The sequence below is a fragment of the Phodopus roborovskii genome, unplaced genomic scaffold, assembly GCF_943737965.1.
Source record: "Phodopus roborovskii unplaced genomic scaffold, PHOROB, whole genome shotgun sequence".
Lineage (NCBI taxonomy): Eukaryota > Metazoa > Chordata > Mammalia > Rodentia > Cricetidae > Phodopus > Phodopus roborovskii.
The window spans coordinates 5,560,414-5,579,783 of NW_026125546.1; the positions used below are offsets into that span (position 1 = coordinate 5,560,414).

The 19,370-nt window shown below is 37.0% G+C and overlaps 1 protein-coding gene across 1 annotated transcript in view; it reads right to left on the minus strand.

The window, feature by feature from the left end:
* Positions 1-19,370, minus strand: part of Vps50 (VPS50 subunit of EARP/GARPII complex) — an 89,451-nt gene that overhangs the window by 25,657 nt on the left and 44,424 nt on the right. The window contains exons 13-20 of the mRNA XM_051177192.1: positions 18,661-18,793; positions 15,273-15,364; positions 11,416-11,510; positions 11,028-11,126; positions 8,748-8,838; positions 6,203-6,379; positions 3,937-4,055; positions 926-1,032 (exon numbers count right to left, since the gene is read on the minus strand). Of these exons, the coding sequence (XP_051033149.1) occupies positions 926-1,032; positions 3,937-4,055; positions 6,203-6,379; positions 8,748-8,838; positions 11,028-11,126; positions 11,416-11,510; positions 15,273-15,364; positions 18,661-18,793 (913 nt within the window). The remainder of the gene's footprint in view (positions 1-925; positions 1,033-3,936; positions 4,056-6,202; positions 6,380-8,747; positions 8,839-11,027; positions 11,127-11,415; positions 11,511-15,272; positions 15,365-18,660; positions 18,794-19,370) is intronic.

Sequence of the window (19,370 nt, forward strand, 5' to 3'; positions counted from 1 at the left end):
AATTATCTGGACAATAATTAGCCACAGAATGGCTTCTTAGGATCTGTCTTTTTTCTGGGGCTTGAAAATGTATACCTTTTCTTCTCATTTCAATATGACTTTTTGCATATTTTTCTCTAAAGAATTTTGTACATTTCATCATATTCATTGATGATATTCAGAAATTATCTTAAATAACACAGCATTTCATACAAGCTGGAGTTACTCAAACAAAGCAGTACACAAAAGGCATCTTCACAAACAGAACACAGAGATCCTGCAGCCAACCATAAAATCCCTGAATGCTGTAGACAGCACTGTAAAAGAAACTCTCTTAACTTATCTGTCAAATATATGGACATATTTGTGAAATATAAAGGCTGAAAGAACACAAGATGTTGCAAATATCGACTCCCCCCTCCTCCCCCCGGAGCTGTATGTTTAGGATGGCATTTGTTCCAGTTTGCCTTCAATGAGATCATCTAAAGGTCTCATCTGTAACGAGACACATCCTGCAATTGGAATGCTTCCTCTGTGAAACCCTCTGTCTAAGAACAGCAGACAGTCACTATTCACTCTGCTTATCTGACAAGAAGGCTGGGAAGCTCTAGGAGGCAATTAAACTGAAAAATACTGTGCTGTGAAATTGGCACTATCACCCTTGTGCACAGACCTCTAAATCAATCAACTGGAATGCTTCAGAAAAATTATAAGATACAATAACTTAATAGATAGCTCACTGAAAAAGTGAAACTGATATTAATATTTGTATACTACTGTGTGTAGCATTTACAGGATAGGAAACCCTGACACAGGACTCTTAAACCCCTCACTGCATCAGACACTAAGCAACCACTCAAAGGAACTTAAGTAAAAGCAATTCAGTAACCACAGCAAACTCATGCAATGGACAGTTTTTACAAAATAGAAAGGTATGGCTACTCACCAACAAGCCTTATTACATTCAGTGTTGTGTTTGTTAAGATGGGTGCATTCACTTTATTTAGACTGTAATCTGATTTCTTCCTGCTCTTAAGGGTCTCTCGTGAAACACTTGCCATGGAAAACAAAGGAGAAAGGCCTTTAGACTGCAGACTGATAAACCTGTTGGTTACTCAGCTTATCATCTTGCTCCCACTCATAAATTATTGACTGAAATACTACAAAAGTGAACTCACAGCCCAGAGAGAGGAGAAATAATAAACAAGGAAACAAAGTCCTAGAAATGTATTTCTTTGATTCTAGGCATTCTGAAGACCTAAGTACTTGTCAACATTTATCTCTTTATTGAATTCAGTTTTCAAATCCCAAATAGTGTGCCACTTTATTTCATGTATGTCTGTGTCTTCTCGGACACCACTATGTCATTTATTGTTCTCTTCTTTAAGTTCTCTGAGTTGTTTGTTACTTTTTCACCCCTTGGCTCCCCTGATGAAGTTCCTCTAGATGATTCCAGTTGTTTTTGTGATGGGCAGACAGGCTGCTTTTGTTGTATGTCTGATGTGAGGCTGAGGCAGCTGGAGCATGGGAGTGATAACCATTTTAAAATTGGTAACACTTCTGAAACACAGGCTTTTCTATGGAAGTTATACACTGAGGCATAAATGTATCAAATCTATGGATTTCAGAAATTTATGAGAAAAACATCCTCTATGGAATTGAAGAAGATATGATGGCTCAGTATGAGGTTAATAAGTGACACTATTTTCAAACAGGAAGCAGAAGATATATGGTAAGGCTTTTTTTTTTTTTTTTTTTTTTTTTTTTTTTTTTGTTATTGTTGTTGTTTTTCCAGACAGGGTTTCTCTGTGGCTTTGGAGCCTGTCCTGGAACTCACTCTTGTAGACCAGGCTGGCCTTGAACTCACAGAGAACTCTGCCTCCCAAGTGCTGGGATTAAAGTCATGCAACACCAATACCTAGCTGTAAGGCCATTTTTTAAAGAGTACCAGGTGATAGGGGAAGAAGATGAATATGATCAAAATGAATAAAATTCTCAGAAAAATAGTAAAAATATTTTTTGCAAAGGGTGTTATATAACAGGCAGAGAAAATACAATCTACTGAGATGGGAACTTCACCAGGCTGCCATGTACAATACTTGGGCAAAGGAACGTGCTGGGAACGAGGCAAGCAGAGGCTGGTCCACCAAAAGCAACAAGCCTGAGGAGCATAGGGGTTCTCTAAACACAAAGGAAAAAAACACCTTGGAATTGAATCAAATGTATATTTAAGAAAAAAAAATCCCAATGTACAAGTAAGAATAGTTTAAAAGGTGAGAAAGTCTAGAGACAAGAAGCCTAAGTAACTCTAGCAAAAGAGGAGATACACACCCACGAGTAGCAGACACTACCTTACATGTTCATTTCAATTAAAACAGAGCTTCCCATTTGCCAAAATATTTCCTAAACGTATCCAACACATCATTTCAACAAAATCATCCTGTTTAGCTCAAAGATCTGTTAATGTCTTAAATATGTAAAACCCAATAAAATCAATCCTTCCCAATCAACATATTTATAATTATATGGCTTGCTCACTATTAAAGAGAGAATTACTTCAGTCAGGGTTCCAAGCTAACCAATTAAATCTATCATTTAAATATATGTTTGTGTATTAACTAAAAATATCTGATATTAATTCACTTCAGTATAAAAATATCAGGCCCATTTAAATGGACATGACAAAAATTCTTAATAAAATTATCGTAGGTTTGAAGAGTGAAGTTTGTCATAAAATTAAACCTAATTACTAGCAGGGAACCTTAATAAAACATCAAATACAAACTCCACAAGACTGGGCAAGTAGAGGAAACCCTGTATTTATAAGATTGGTGCAAAAATAATTGATTTCTAAACTACAAGCTCTTTGATTAGACCCAATATTTTCATAAGACGAGAAAATAACTTTTACCACTAAGAAGACATTGGCTTGTGATAGCATTTCCTAATTCTTTTAATTATATTTATTTTGGGGGTTGGGAGTAGCAGTGGTGTGTATGCCAAGGTGCATGTGTGGAGGTCACAGGACAATGACAGGAGCAGGTTCTTTTCTACCACAAAGAACCTGTGGCTCATCACACTTGGTGACCAATGCCTTTATAGACTAAGCCATTCCACCAGATATGATACTATAATTTTTACAAAGAAATGCGAACAGAGACCCTATTGCTAGATGAAGGGGTATAGGCAATAATGGCTGTTAAGAAAGGGAGATCAGTCTGTGTCAGGGACAAGCTCGAGAGGTTATGTAACAGGAAATGGTCAGCTCCAAACCCAAGTATCAATGGTTCACGTTAAATGGACTGAGCAGACTGAATTGTGTACATGTGTATATGGTGGATGTGTGGAATAAGAAGACTTTACAGAGAGGTCATGAATTCGGGAGGGAGTGGAGAGACATGAGAAGAGTTAGAATGCCAAGAGGGTGAGCAGGAAATGATGCAAATCTAGTACTTGTATATGAAATCATCACTAAAATTAACATTAAAAAGAAATTAAAATACTGCTGCAAAAATCAATGGCAATGATAAATATGCACAGGAACATAATAAAACTTATTACTCTATGCAACTAATACACAAAAAGCCAGATTGGTATCTGTGAAGGAAAGTGTTCTGTAGGGCAGAGGAATGAGTGAATCCCAGAGTACTTTTTATAATGTCAGATATGCTGTATGAATCAAAAGAAAAGCTACAGTTAAGCCAGTTTAGCCATGTAGAATCAAGTAGTATTTTCTGAACCAATAACAGTCAAATCCCATCAGGTAAATTAATTTGTGGAACACCAAGTTAGGCTCTGCCTAACTCGAGTTTTTCATATAAGTATTTTATCCCTTTCCCTGAGGTTTCACTGTTATGGAGGAAACGGACACACTGCAGTCTTTCAGACATGATTTCTAAGGCACATGAATGGCTGGCACATTCTAAGCACTGAGCCACTCAGGCCCGCATCAGTCACCTCTTCACCGGCACATCGCCTGTCTGCTCGTCCACATAATCCCGCTTCAGCTCCTCGGGAACATCGCTGTCACTGTCATACTCCTGGTAGGCACTCTTCTCCTGCTCATCAGACTCGTACTGAAGAGAGCACAGTGGGACACAGGATCACGTTATTGTAGTCTCTCAACACAAAAATGTACACAATTTTACACAAACAGCTAGAGGAAAATTCTTAGTTTTAATTTCACCGGGAAGCATCAAACTTTTCTTTTTCACCTTACTTTTAACTAGCTCAAAAGAAAAGGAAAATAAAAGTTTTGTGTCGTATATTTGTAAATGAAAACTTAAACCAAATGTTCACAACAACTAATGCCCCACTGGACCTCAAAGAGGTAAGAGTACATTTTAGGCTTAAAAAAGATCTTCTGGTGGTTTTGTAATATTTGCTTTACAAGGCTGCGATCCAATGCTAGCCCTAGAACTAGTACTTTCTCTTACTAAATATGCTCAGCATACAGACTGATTGTCAGCTATGAGGATGCTCAGCTGCACGGACAGCTGAGAAGGCAGCACTCAGCACCAAGAGGCCTCCTGAGAGACTCACTCCTGTGATAAGTGTTCCTCCCTCACATCTTCCTTGCCCTTCTGGCACCATGGACCAATGACAGCAAGGGAGCCAGTGGCAATACCACCATCGTCATCATGTGGTGATTAAATATAGGCTAGCATTCCCTGTATTTCTGTCCACATACTGTGTCGAGTGTTCTCTGAATTATACCTTTAAAGCCTAAAAACTCTATATATTGCATAACCACATCTAGAGTGAAGTCTTAACCCTACACATAGCTGAGGAGACCGACATGGAAAGAAGTTTGTGCCCCTAATTCTATTACTTTTGAATAATCTGTTACCGGGGTAAAATGTCAGGCCTTATTGAGATGTGAACCAGTCTCAAGGACTTAGACTGTATCTGGAAACATTAGAATCTATAATAACTTTTTTTTTTTTTTTTTAAATCATGACATTTCCCTGTGGTATTTAGACATAAGATGATCCTATCAGCATACAGACAAGAATTCTGCTCAGGAAGCAGAGGCAGGTAGATATCTACATGTATGAGACCAGCCTGGCCTACAGAGTGACTTCCAGGTCAGAGCTACACAAAGAGAACCTATCTCAAGAATCTGCCCAAACAGATTTCAAAACTAAAATAGAAAAATAAAAGAAATAGCTTTTCTCAGACCTAAACAACTCTCACTTGGTTCTATCAAGTCTAAAATTAAAAATCACAGTGGATTCCTTTGGAAATGACAAAGAACAAAGTACTATCCTGGTCGAATGACATAATTTTGGAAACACGCTACAGTAGACGGTGAAGCAGGCACTACTCTCTACTGCAAACATGCACAGCCCAAGAGGTACAAGTGTAAAGTACCTTGTCAAGGCCCACACAGCTAATAAGGCCCACTGTTACTGCACGTAAACCCTTCCTATAAACTAAGCGTCAAGCAGCTCAAAGGTTGTTAAAAGATCACACTTGTAAATTCTGAATCCCAAAACCCCTGTCAGGCAACTAGGCAATAACCCTGTGGTGGTCTAAATATAAATGATCCCATATATTTTAATACTTAGTCATCAGAGAGTGGCACTATTTGAGAGGTATTAGGAGGTGGACTTGCTGGAAACTCCAAAGCCCATGCTAGGCCCAGTGTCTGTCTCTTTCCTGAGAATTCTCAGGAACTTCTCCAGCACCATATCTGCCTGTGTGCCACAGTGCTCCCCATCATGACAATGGACTAAATCTCTGAAACTGTAAGCCAGCCCCAATTAAACGCTTCATTTATAAGAGTTGCTCTGGTCATGGTGTCTCTTCACAGCAACAGAACACTGACTAAGACAACCTTACTTTCAGATAAAAAAGACATGGAATTAAATGGCAACTTGATTACTCAGAAGCACAGTCATAACAAAAGCTTAGGTGCACTAGTTCCTCAGCCAATTCTCTGTTTAAGTCACCAAAATATTCCAATGAGAAGAAATACACCACAACTAGCTAAATACACTGATTAGAATATCAATCCAAGAACAAATGTGAACTTCAGGACACCATTGTGAATAAGTACAGTACATTTGTGTAGTCATCATCTACATAAGCCACCCTGGAGGAACACAGTATATGGCAAGAATACTGGATGAGCAATCCAGCAAATTACCAGTTCACTTCAGAGTACTTTAAAAAACAAAACTCACTTCTGCTTCACAAAGCATTTAAAAACATCACATACCCCATTAGACGCCAAGACATCTTCTGTTTCTTCATCTTTGTGGTTGGCTTGAATTTCAAACGGATTCCCACCACTACAGTACTGCTCAAACAAAGTCACAGGTTTTGAAGAAGTTACCGATGGTTGCTTGCTAGGTGAAACCGATGGGGAGCGGGACTGTTCCAGGAATTTAAATTCCTACATATTGAGAAAAGACCAAATAGCTGTTAGGAAAATAAAATAAAATCTAAGCATACAAACATATCCCTTCAATGTAATCGCAGAGTTAACAAAAGGGAAAGAGCATGATCTTCACGTTATTCACCATTACTTCTTACAGTCGTCTGACATCACAATCTCTAATAGACATCTCAGTCAACAGTGCCATGTAAGTCAGAATGGCCCGGTCAAGCAACTCTGGCCTTCCTTGAAGGAAAGGCAGAGACATATTTTGAAATAACAAGAAATTAAATGACACAGCAGCAAAAGTCCTGGTAGGATGCTTTTTACCTCCATCTTTCAAAAGAGCAACTGCTAAGACACTGCTGACTCATGTCTGCACTTTAATAGAAGACATCCTTACAAACACAAGAAGAATACCAAGTATCTATCTGCCTATATTATGTTGGGATATGTAGCTATCATTTAATTTCCTTTATACACCAAGAAACAAAAGGCACAAACCACAAACATTCATTTGGGTGAGATATGTCTTATGCTCCTAGATTGCTATATTCATCAAGACACTATGGAATGCTACCTGCCTTCTCTTTGCTTCAATTTCCTCATCTTTAAAATGGGAGGAACAATCTAGACTAGGGAAATTTAAAAAACAATAGAGCTAAAAATATGCCATGCCTGATCCAACTTCCACATTACAAAGATGAGCAAACTGGAAAGACTGAAAGCCAAGTCCAAGGTTAGAGCTCACTGGAGAAATGATTCAAATAATCTCTAAAGTTCATCTGAATTACAAAGCTCTTGACAACTAACAACAAAAATCAGTATTTTCTATACCTGGCAATATTAATCCCAAATTTAATGTCTGTCATACTCATTTTTAGTCTTAAAAAATCCAAGGGTATTATTAAAAGGTATCTTAAATTTCTACAAAGTACATTGACTTGTTCACTCTACCATTACACCATGTTTCAACCCCAGCTTGTTTTCTTTATAAATTTCAACTACATGTTAAATCAGATCCAACACAATTACTTTTATAACTCTAAACAAGTGTTTAATATAACAACATGATTTTTTTTATAAGTCCATACCAATGAATTTGAATAATTAAGGTATAAATGCTTCTCAAGGCAACCATTTTGAAAAAAAAATGCTTAATAGTTGGAAATGGCTTGACATGTTTCCATTAAACATTCTCTTATAATTATATCAAGTACACATTAAATATGCACGATCAACCTATTAGTAATTAACCTATTAAATAAAAATTCAATGAAATTATTTAAATATACTCTAAAATGTTAAAATTTTAAATGTTAAGGATTTGAGATGTCACAGATTCTGCTAATTTAATGTTATTTCATTGATGTCAATTAAAACTTATGTAACTTTTGTTGTCCTTGAGCATGCACTGTCGTGTTTTCACTACTAGCATATTAGGAAAGCAATATGATAGGACTGGATATGAAATTACATAACATAAAGACTATCTCCCTATTAAAAATAAACACAGGAAAGGACAGCTCAACAAGTAAGAGCACTAGCTGCTCTTCCAGAGAACCCAGGTTGAATTCCTAGCACCCACATGACAGGTAACCACCACCTGTAATTACAGATCCAGGGAAGCCCATGACCTCATTTGGCTGCCACTAGGGCTGCATACATATGGTACACCAACATACATGAAGCCAAAACACCCATATGTATAATATTAAATTTAAAAAATAATGATCAAGTACCCTTTAACTATATCCAGATTTTTTTTTTTTTTTTCCATCTTCTAGAAAGCCATTCCATCTGAAGGAAATCACTAAAACACAATGTACTTCCAGGCCATGGACCATGACACAAATTTTGATGCAGGAATATTTATTCCACTGTATTTCAATCAAAATCATTAAAGAGTTTTTCAAGTTTTTCACAAATCCTTTTTTCCAAAGAATCCAACTAGCTAATAAAAATTAGTATTTCTTGTAAGTACCTTTTTCATTTACAAAGCATGTTGTCAATACAAGCAAATCGGCAACTGTGGTCTAACTTATGTGCCCAAGTGCCCATTCATGCCTTCAGGAAATTGCTAGTACTTTACATATGCCACACTGTACCAAAATATAACTGCCTCATTCTCTGAAAAACTTACATAACAGTGTGCCCTCTTCAGAATTCAAAAGACAATTCATTGTAATTATTACTTTCTTAGTCAAACGTGTTGACTGAGCATGTAAGACAAACATTCAGGTCCATCAGCAGTGAATTCTTATTAATGGCCTGTTAGGAATCCCTTTCTAGGAAGGAGCTCTCACATATATGTTTTTGTTATTAAAAGAAAAAACTCAAAACTGTTACCAGTAGATGTGTTTCTCTGTTCTTAAGAAAAACTTACATGAAGCTGTAAGATGCTGAAATTTGACTTAACAGGGCAAAGCTCCCACGTCTCATTCTCTAAGAACATCCTCAGTTCATCCAGTCGTATTCTTAAAGAAAATGAAAGAAAAACAAGAGTCTAAAGAAAAAGGGCAGGAAACAAAATACAATGCAACAACAGAATTACCATTGTCATAATCACCTTTAGAACCATTCTGACTACCAGAATAAAGTAAAAAAGTCTGTTTCTGGTAGAAACCCCATGACCCTTAGGAGAAACAGAATAAACATAGGTCAAATATTTACTGAACTGAATACTTTTAAGTGTAAAAACAATGTGTAAGAAACACGATTTTTTAATAATAAATAAAAAAAAAAAAAAAAACGCTTTGACTCCAAAATTTAAGTTGAAGAACAAGTTACTGGGGAAAAGTATTTCTATTTTTGTTTCCACAGAAAATGAAAAGATGTGGATTCCTTCCAGACTAATGTGGTTTGATCACACCAGACCGCCTGAAACAGAGTACAAGCTGATCCTACATTCCAAACAGCTGGACAAAACAGCCCTACAGACTACAGCTAGGATATCTGAATCTTCTTCGAATCCCCCAAGACAGCGCCCCTTACCAGCAGGAAGTAGTTTGGAAAGAACGACGCCCAAATTCCCAAATATTGTGTATAAATGTTTGTTTTCATTTAATTGGACTTTGTTATATAAAATTAAATAAAAAATACTCTATATGCAAAAAAAAAAAAAAAAAAAAAAAAAAAAAAAAGAAACACGATTTTTATAAAAGAACTAAATTTTTGTTTGTCAAACAGGGCATGGAAGCTGAGGAAAACACTCAGGGAGACATGGTGACACTGGACCTCAAATAAGAACTTTGGCATGATCTACAGCCCCAGGGAGCTCTTAAGGAAGACTCGGTTATCGTTGCCCATCAGGATGCCGACTGCTAACTGGCTGGGAAGTGGAGGCACCCAGTTTGGAAACTGTTGACCTAGCCAGTCCCAGGGTCTCCAGAGGGATCTAAAGTCCCCTGTACCGTTCATCACATTCTAATACCAAGACTCTCCCACGCCCTTCCTGCTCCTCCACTTACCATCTTCCTCCCCTTCCTGAATTCCCCCACACCTTCCTATCACATGCAGCTTGGTGGGGAGGGGTCCTTGTTATCCAAATTATCTGACTATGGTCACTAGAGTCTCTACTGTTATAAATGTGACAAAGCAAAATCCTGAAAGACTGTTCCCTAAGAAATAGGTACAAGGTGTAAAATCTACTATAAAGCGCCACAGCTCTGTTCCAAATCACTAGTCTAACTGGACAGAGGTTCCCTGAGATCTACAGTGTAGAGGGCAGGAGGTCCTTGGGCTCACAGATAAGCACTAGGGAAGCTAGGAATGTTAAACACTCAGGGTTGTCTCCTCAGCAGAGGAGATGTATGCCTGTTTTTCACAGGTGTGCATCTGTGGAAGGCTAGGGTGTAGTTAATAGCCTGGTGATCTGTACTGTCTATAGAACCAGACCTTTCCCAAAACCCCCAGACTACTGTTTGTTCCAGTGTAAAGATTTATTTTAATAATAATAAAAAAAGGAACTAAATTAAAACCTGTCACCAGCTCATGCACTTAAATTTGTCTTAATTATTTATTTACCAATGCCAAAACAGAGAAACAACTAGCACGTTATACAAAAATCACAAATAGTGTATCACAATATGTCAAGTGTCAGGCTATTAAGTGACAATACCAAGATGATTATCGTTCTCCAAAGGTCTTTAGCTGTGTCTATCTCTACAATGCACTTAAAACTTACCAGGTCAGCACTTCTGGGCAGTCTACTAACTACCTATATCACACCAATGTTTTTCAACACTACTGCTCTCATTTGGTAAAGGAAGCAGGACGTAGGCGAGCCTTGGGGCTACACATAGAGTAACAGAAATGGGTTAATTTAAGTTGTAAGAGCTACTTAGTAATAAGCCTGAGTTATCAACCAAGCATTTATAATGAATATTAAGTCTCTGAGTGGTTATTTAAGAACTGGCTGCCTGTACACAGACAAACTCCCACTATATTCAACCCAATCCAAACAAAAAAATTTAGATTTACAATGAATAATGAGAACACTTTCTCTTATATTCTTGATGAAATATCCCCAACTATCCTACAAAGAGATATAATAAAGTTATTTATCAAAAGTTAGAAATGACTTCAAAATCAGTGAAGCTTATGAGTAAGCCTTAGATAAATATCTTATTACCTGTTTTTATTCATATCTTATTGCATTTCTTACCTATGGTGGTTCTTGAAATAATTGATACTTTGTTTTCTAATGGACTCCTGCAAAACTTCAGACTTGCTACCACAAAATTCTTCTCCAACTTGCATCAACCTAGTTGGACAGAAAGGACTATATGTAAGTTTCAGGAACACCCTTAAAGAAAACAAAACCAGTCCAGGTTCTTTCTTTAACAATTATAACTCATAAAAATTCAAATTGGGGTATTTAAAAAAATATTAAAGATCCTACAAGTCCAGTCTATCAGTCATGAATAATTACATACTCTTCCATGAAGAAGCCAGACAGAAAAGTCATTAATTTCTGATTTTTTTTTATTCTTACAGTTAAATGAATTAAGCCACAAAAGAAAGTATGTCAAAGACAGTATCTCAAACACTACCTGCTGACTATATCCAAAACAAAGATAAAATCATCGTATTTGAATATAGATAAATCAGTTCCAAGCAAGTAGGTTTTTACTTTTAGTTGAACATCCTGTGAAGACACAAATAACAAATAAGTAAATTTATTCTGTAGTAACATATTAAAGTGAGATAGTGATACATTCTTAGTTTGATAACATTTATCTACACAGACTAGCAGCCACGCATCTTTAAGACTCTACAGCCAAGTATCTTTAAGACTAACCTAACAGGGATAGTCCCATGAATGTTTTAAGAAATAGTAGTGTCTACAATCTTACTAAAACTTGACACAGTTACTTAATGTAAAGACACACACACACACTCACACAAACAATTCTTATGATAAGAATGGTATCGTGGGCTAAAAAGATGACACTGCAGTTAAACACACAAACAACTCTTGCAGAGAACTCGATTCTATTTCCAAGGCTCCAGTGGCTCACAACTGCCTATGACTTCATGGGATTCTATGTCTGTGACCTCTGAAGACAAATGCTCTCAGATGCACATAACCATATACACTACATACCTATAATTAAATATTACATAAAATCCTTTCTCAAAAAAGTATATTCTTATGAGAGATGGGACAAAATCATTATGTATACATGGCTCTGGTGCATTATAAACCCAAATATAATGCATTTAAAAATGAATAACTGTAAAATATGCATCAGGTACCATAAAAAGTGATAGCTTCACAATAACCTATAAAGTGTTACAAAATAGGGAACTTGGACTTGAAAACATACTAAATCTCTACGTTTGAGGAGGTCCCATCTATTAATTGTTGATCTCAGTGTCTGTGCTCCTAGAGTTATGTTCAGGAAGCAGTCTCTTGTACCAATTTGTTCAAGGTTACCTCCTACTTTCTAAGAGGATCAGAACTGGGATCAACATGTAAAATAAATAATAATAATAATAATAAAAAGAAAGAAAAAGAAAACATACTGAATCTTAAACAGGCCTATAAAATAATCCAGACAAATAAGACAAAAAAAAAAAAAAAAACCCTCAGATGAAAATACATGTATGTATGTATGTACACATGTAAGTATGCATGCATGCATGTAAACAAACCAGTAAATTGAGAGTAATGGGGCTGAGTGGATGACTAACTAGTACAAACCAATTTTCCAAATTCATGAATCATGAAATTCCAGCCAAAACCACAAGAATTTTTCTTCAAAACAATTATTCTAAAATTCACCTAGAATAGCACCCAATGTGGGGCTGACTTTGCTTGCTGAATCTTCAGGCAAGCTTTAATAAGTCATAATATATCACCACAAATAATTGTTTTTTAAAAAGTGAAACTATGTAAGGATGGAATAAAAAGTAATGCTGAAAGATTTGAAAACATTAAATATGCTACATGTATTTCAAGTGAAAGAATAAAATATTCAGATAAATAAGACAAATTCATAACAGAAAGAGTATACATAACATATACAAGGGTTGAATAAATAGTTGTAAAAAAAAATCTGCCTTTTGATATTTAACCATGTCAAAAATACTATGCTAACAACTTTATACATGCAATAAAACTAGCTTTGTTCAGCAGGCTTTTATAACCCAAAGAGGAGCAGGGACTAAAGTGTCAAGTATTAACTTTGTCTAATCTCTTATGCCTGCTGCACAGCAATGCTAAGTCTCAAATGGAGGTCTATCTTCCTTCAAAGGCACAGGTTTTCTTTATATCTTGTAACAAATGAAGTAGACAGAAGTAGAATTATCCAGAAAGTGATAAAGAGGAACCAGTAGAAGGAAAATATTTACTGATCAGATATCAAACAAAATACACAATGGATTAAATAATCCTATATATTTTCAGAAAGGTAAAAATTAGAAATTATAGAATACTTTAATAAAACCAAACATTTCCTGAGTGTCTATTAAACACTTCAAGTAATACTCTAGACATTATGTATACAACAGTTTTTATGCAGTTTAGAGGCAGATATACAACTGCTGGCTGAGCACTAAGCTGAGCCCTACATGGGGAAAGGCTATACATACAAGCATAAGACAAAAAGGAACCAATCACAGTATGGCATCATAAAATAATATCTGCACTTATAATAAGTTAAAATAGCAACAACAACAAAAATAACAGGTAAGGGACTACTTATTAGCACAAGTCACTGAGAATTTATAAAAACATTAAAAAAATCCACAATACAAATTATAAAAATAGAGAACTGGTTGAATACTGGAGAATGAAGGGTTTAACAAGGGGTAGTGGGAATAACACACTAAAACTTGAAACTTGGAGTTTGATAGTCAACTCAAAGGAACACAAGGATCTTACTTAAAAGTATGATGACTTCCATAAACTGGCCAAAGGCTTAAGTGGGAATGCTGTACTAAATGTCACAATGAATAGGTTTCAATTTACCAGGAACACCATCAAGTAGCCATGTCAGATGAGACTAACTATGTAAGATGCCTGGCACTACAAAGGGTACCACTGACTACCAGAAATTCTACCATGAATATGCTAATTTCAATTAAGTACAATAAAGGTCTATAAGGAGATTAAATCATAAAATATTCATGTGTGGCCCTGGGTGTATATTTAATGAGCATGAGCACATATATTCATATATATTAGTCAGACAAAAAGAGTCCCAAATCACAATTATTTGATAAACACATAATAGTTTAATATTGTCATAAGACAAAATATAGTAGTCAACACAACTATAACTACAACATAAATATATTTAAATGTTAAACTAGAAATTCAAATTGTGTAACCCAATATAGGATTGTCATAAACCAGAGCACTAAGATTAAATGATTCTTGAGAATATTTACATTTTTAGGGTGTTCCCTAAATGATTGCTTTAGAGAAATCCTAAACTAGATAATCAAACAGAAAAGCAACCTAATTGGGGGGGGGGGGTGTTGGATAAGTTTTTCAAGGTTGCAAAGTTTCAATGAAATTACACTCTGATTTAGGAAGAACTGTATTTAAAATAATTTCAGACTATAACTGAACCAGTCAAATGAAAGAAAATGTAAAAAGATCATATTATCATCTCTCATCTGGGTATACTTATAATTTGTGTGATGGTGTCCGAACCAGAATGGTTAAAAAAAAAAAAAAAAAAAAAAAAAAAGCAGGGCCCTCATAAGGCTTTAGGTCATGAGGGTGGGGTCCCTGTGACCAGAATGACTAGAACCTGTGCCCTTGGAAGGACTGATGCCTGAGGGACATGGCTTTCCAGTTCTGCAACTGACAGCTTAACAAAAGGCACCATCTGTGAACTAGGAACTTCACCCAACACAGACTCTAAAAATTTTGACCGTATGCTCTCAGACCCAGAGCTATGAGACCCAACTGCTATTCTCTGGAGCAGTCCAGTCTATCGTGCCTTGCTAGAGCAGTCCAAATGAGGCACACTGACAGCAGCCCAAATTAAAACTAAACTGATTCTTCCCCATTATGTGCCCCAATTGTCACCTACTTAGTTCTTTCCTAAATTTGGGCAGAAAGGAGATAAAGAAAACTAAATAAAAGAAACAGGACAGCTCAATAAAATAAAGGTACACATTCTTTAGGGAAGCACGATTTTCCTTAGTCATGGGACACATGAATATTTTCAAACTAAGAGTCTTTTTTTCAATTGCTCTCTGTAGTCAACATAATTATCAACTAATTACAAAAATTAAGTTAAATGATAGCTTTGTTCCAAAGACGAGTGAGCAAATAAGCCTGCAGAGAGTGCAAACACACAAAGTTTAGAAAAAGAATTTCTACAACAACTCTAGCATGAGTGTTTTGAAACACAGCTTCTGTGAAAATAAACATGAAAATAAACCAAACCTGCCATATTCGCGTAAGGCCATGTTCTAGTTTCTTTTTTACATAGCCACGATCAAAATTGGTTTCTTCGGTACTCATCACATTACTTCCTTCTGAAAACAAACAACGGCATACTTTTAATTATATGTGTTACTTTTCTAAACTTTCTGTTGTTCTCTCATTATTATTAGCCAACCAAAGATTAAAAAAAAAAAAAATTCCCCCCAGGGTAAGAGATGGCTCACTGGTTAAGAGCACTTGCTACTCTTCCAGAAGGTTAGATTCCTAGCAACTATATGGCTCTAACAACCTTCTGTAACTTTGGTCCTCAGGGAATCCCACACTATCTCCTGGTGTCTGCAGGCACCAGGCCTGCATATGATGTATAGCCACCCACACATGTAAAATAAAAAAGAAAATATGCTCAATATATGTGCATTCAAATAACAGTAAAATGGGATTAAATCCCTTTGATACATAGATAACTTAGAGAAACGCTAACAAGCTTGCACACTACATGTGAATGGGCCAGGGGCAGTGCGGCCCCAGAATCACATACTATCTACCTCAAGACCACGTGACAAGCTGATGCCAGGGCACTACAAAACCAGTTAATTCAACTGTCACGTAATATTTATGCCAGCAAGAACAGAAGATAGCAGGAGGTAAGTCTGCATAGCTTATTGTATTTTTATAATTCATATTATATTTGTATAATGAACCATAATATTAATTATTCCAGATAAACAATTTAACAATATCCAATTCAACAAGCAAGATCAATATTGTTCCTCAGAGTAAGTTTCCCTTCTGAAAATACAAACACATTTCTGTATTAAATAAACTATACTTAGTGTACTGCAGAGCAACAGTCTATTATCTTCTCTCAGGTTGGCAAGGTGTCCGACGGTAACTAGGAAAAGACTATCCTTGCTGGTCAACAGATACAGGCTTGGTCTACCTATGAGCATTGCTAGAGTGTGACCGCATGCATGATCTAGCTGTGGTGACCCAGCAGCTTAGCTATGCATCTAAACTACATCTTCAGTGATTTGTTTAGGACTTAAAGTGACAGGATGACAAACAGTATCACTACAGAACTACAGAAAATAAATTCTAGAGGCCTTTCAACTTTACAAAGGCACTGGGAGTAATTTCGTATCGCTGGTTCTTACCACTGTATTCTTGCATGTCTGCATTTAACTATTCATAGTCCATGGCGGACTGCTGTATTAGTCAGAGAACTGCATTCTCTTAAGATACAGATTAGAACAGAGAATTTCAGGAAAACAGTCTAAATATGCAAGCCCAAATCTGATGTAACTCAGTAATAGTATTCCATCACCACAAAGGTCATATCTTGTTCTGTACATTTGTTTTAACATTTCCATTGAGTCTGTAAGTATGTATATTTACGAGTTCTTGTATGAAACACACATGCTAATTCTACCTGAAATCTGCCCTTTGGTTTATCTTTAAATAAAAATAAGAGAAAAAAAGGTGCTGAAGTATCTTAACCACTGCCTTTACCTAGAAAAATGCAAACCTGAAACAAAGCAGAGAAGGATGAGCCCAGGCAGGCACTCTGCCACTGAGTGAGCTCACTCCTAGTCCACTTCCCTCAATTCTCTCTCCTTTCTCCTCCCTCTCCAATATTTCTAGTCCATGCTACAATTTCCCCCTCTTCATTTTTACTGTCTACATGTATGATTAGACATGATTTCTAACATGGCTTCAAAATTCTGTTTAATCAAACAGTACGATTTGGGTATCTTCTGATTCACCAATCACAGAAACCGGGCACCCAGAAACTGGAAGTTATCAAAAATAAGTTCAGCAAAAAGAATAGCTACATTAAATTTCATGACATAGCATGATTTATGCTGTCTTAAACAAATGCTAATAAAATTATTTAAAAGTAATTCTGTGTGTAGGTGAATGTAATGAGTGTGCAAGCACACATGTGTGTATGTGCTTGTGGGAGCCCCAGGTTGTTGTAGTGTGGTAGTCTGAATAAGAATGGCCCCCATACAAATGGATGGAACTAGAAGAAACCATCCTGAGGAGGAAACCCAGTCACAAAAAGAGGAACTTGGTATGTACTCACTCATATATGAATTTTAGACATAGAGCAAAGGATCACCAGTCTATAATTCACACCGGCAGAGAAGCTAGGAAACAAGGGGGAATCTAAAAGAGACATACATGGTCCCCCGGGGAAGGGGAAAGGGATAAGAGCTCCTGAGCAAATTGGGAGCATGGGGGAGGGGAGAGAGAATTAAGAGAAAGAGGAGAGGAGAAGAGGACATGAGGGAGCAGGAAGATTGAGTCAGAGGAAGAATGGAGGACAGCAAGAAAAGAGATACCATAATAGAGAGTACTAGGGAAATGTCCAGAGATCTACAAGGATGACCCCAACTAACAATCTAAGCAGTAGTGGAGAGGCTGCCTTAAATGCCCTTTCCCCAATAATGAGATTGATAACTAACTTACATGCCATCCTAGAACCCTCATCCAGTATCTGATGGAAGCAGAAACACTCATAGCTAAACACTGAGCTGAACTCCTGGAATCCAGTTGCAAAGAGGGAAGAGTGATGAGCAAAGAGGTCAAGACCAGGCTGGAGAAATCCACAGAGACAGCCGACTCATAGCTGGGAAACCAGCATAGGACTGACCCTGACCCCATGAACATGGGTGTTAGGAGGCCTGGGCAGTCTATGGGGCTTCTGGTAGTGGCTCAGTATTGATTTCTAGTGTACAAATGTACTGTGGGAGCCCATTCCACAGAGGGATGCTCTTTCAGCCTAGACACACTGGGGAGGGCCTAGGCCTGCTTATGTATCTGTCCCCTAGAACTGGAGTTACAGACAGTTATGAGCTGCCATGTGGTTGCTGGGAATTGAACCCAGGTCCTTGGAAGAGCACTATGTAGTCTTACTGCTGAGTCATCTCTCCAGCCGTGTTTTAAATCTCTTATAACACCATCTTCCTGTATTCTCAAAAAGGAAAATACTAATATAATTATTAATCCTCAGAACCTAACTTTATTTTCACAACTTGCAAATTAGAGTAATAGTGAGTATTTAGTATTGCTTTCCTAGTAAATCTGAAAAGACCAACGACTTACCAAGTTTAATATCAATAACACTAAAAGAAATATTTTTCAAACCTTTTTCAAAACAATTTAGTTCTAGGGCCATTAGCATGTACCCTCAAAAATGGAATTACCTGCCACTCAGTAAGTCCCTTGGACCAGCTAATCCCAAAAGAAAACTGAGCTTTTGTAGAACCTGAATGGCCGTCATGCCCCAATCCTACAGGTGAACCCGTCCCTTCCCATCAGTATGCTAGAAATGCAACACATGTAATACCTCAATTTTAAAACAGAAATCAAAACCACTTCCTACCAGAGGCTGAAGCTGCATCGTCACTGTCGTGCTTCTCGTGCCACTCCATGGTCCTGTAATAGCTGAGCATGACTTCCCACAGTGCTTTGCACAGGTCTGCCAGGCATGGAATATAGCTGTCTGGTGTTACATGCTGAGGAAAAGGAGTCAATTCCTGAGAATGACATTGTCTTGAATACTCAGAGCTAATCAAAATGAAATGATCTATTATTAATCAAGTACAAGTAAAAGTACACGTAAGGAAACTCCTTCTGCTGGAATAGCATAAGAAGAAAATCAATGTAAGAAAAAAATTTCAATGCTCATTTCAACATAGCTTTTCATTACTCTTTAGTAATAACTGTCCATAAAGTATGAGTCAATTTTGTCCTGAACCAATCCAAGAAATTACTGAACCGGAAAGTGTTCTCAAGCCATACTTTCAGCTTCCCTACACGTCAGAACACAGTCCAAGAGTGGAGTGTTGTGAGGAGAGTTCTGAGACCTTGTGAGAAAACTCCAAGTGAACAAGTCTTGTAACGTCTGCTCCTCCGTAACATGGGTTGTCCTTGCACTGCGCTCTCAGGGCCCTCCAGATACTGTAGAACAGGAGTGAGTTTACTTCAGCTGCTGTTATTCATATGCCTCTATGGGAAAACATGCCTTTTCCACGAGTGGCTTGTCCTTGTGATTGAACGCCTTACGCATATGATTTTCTTAACCCTCAGAGT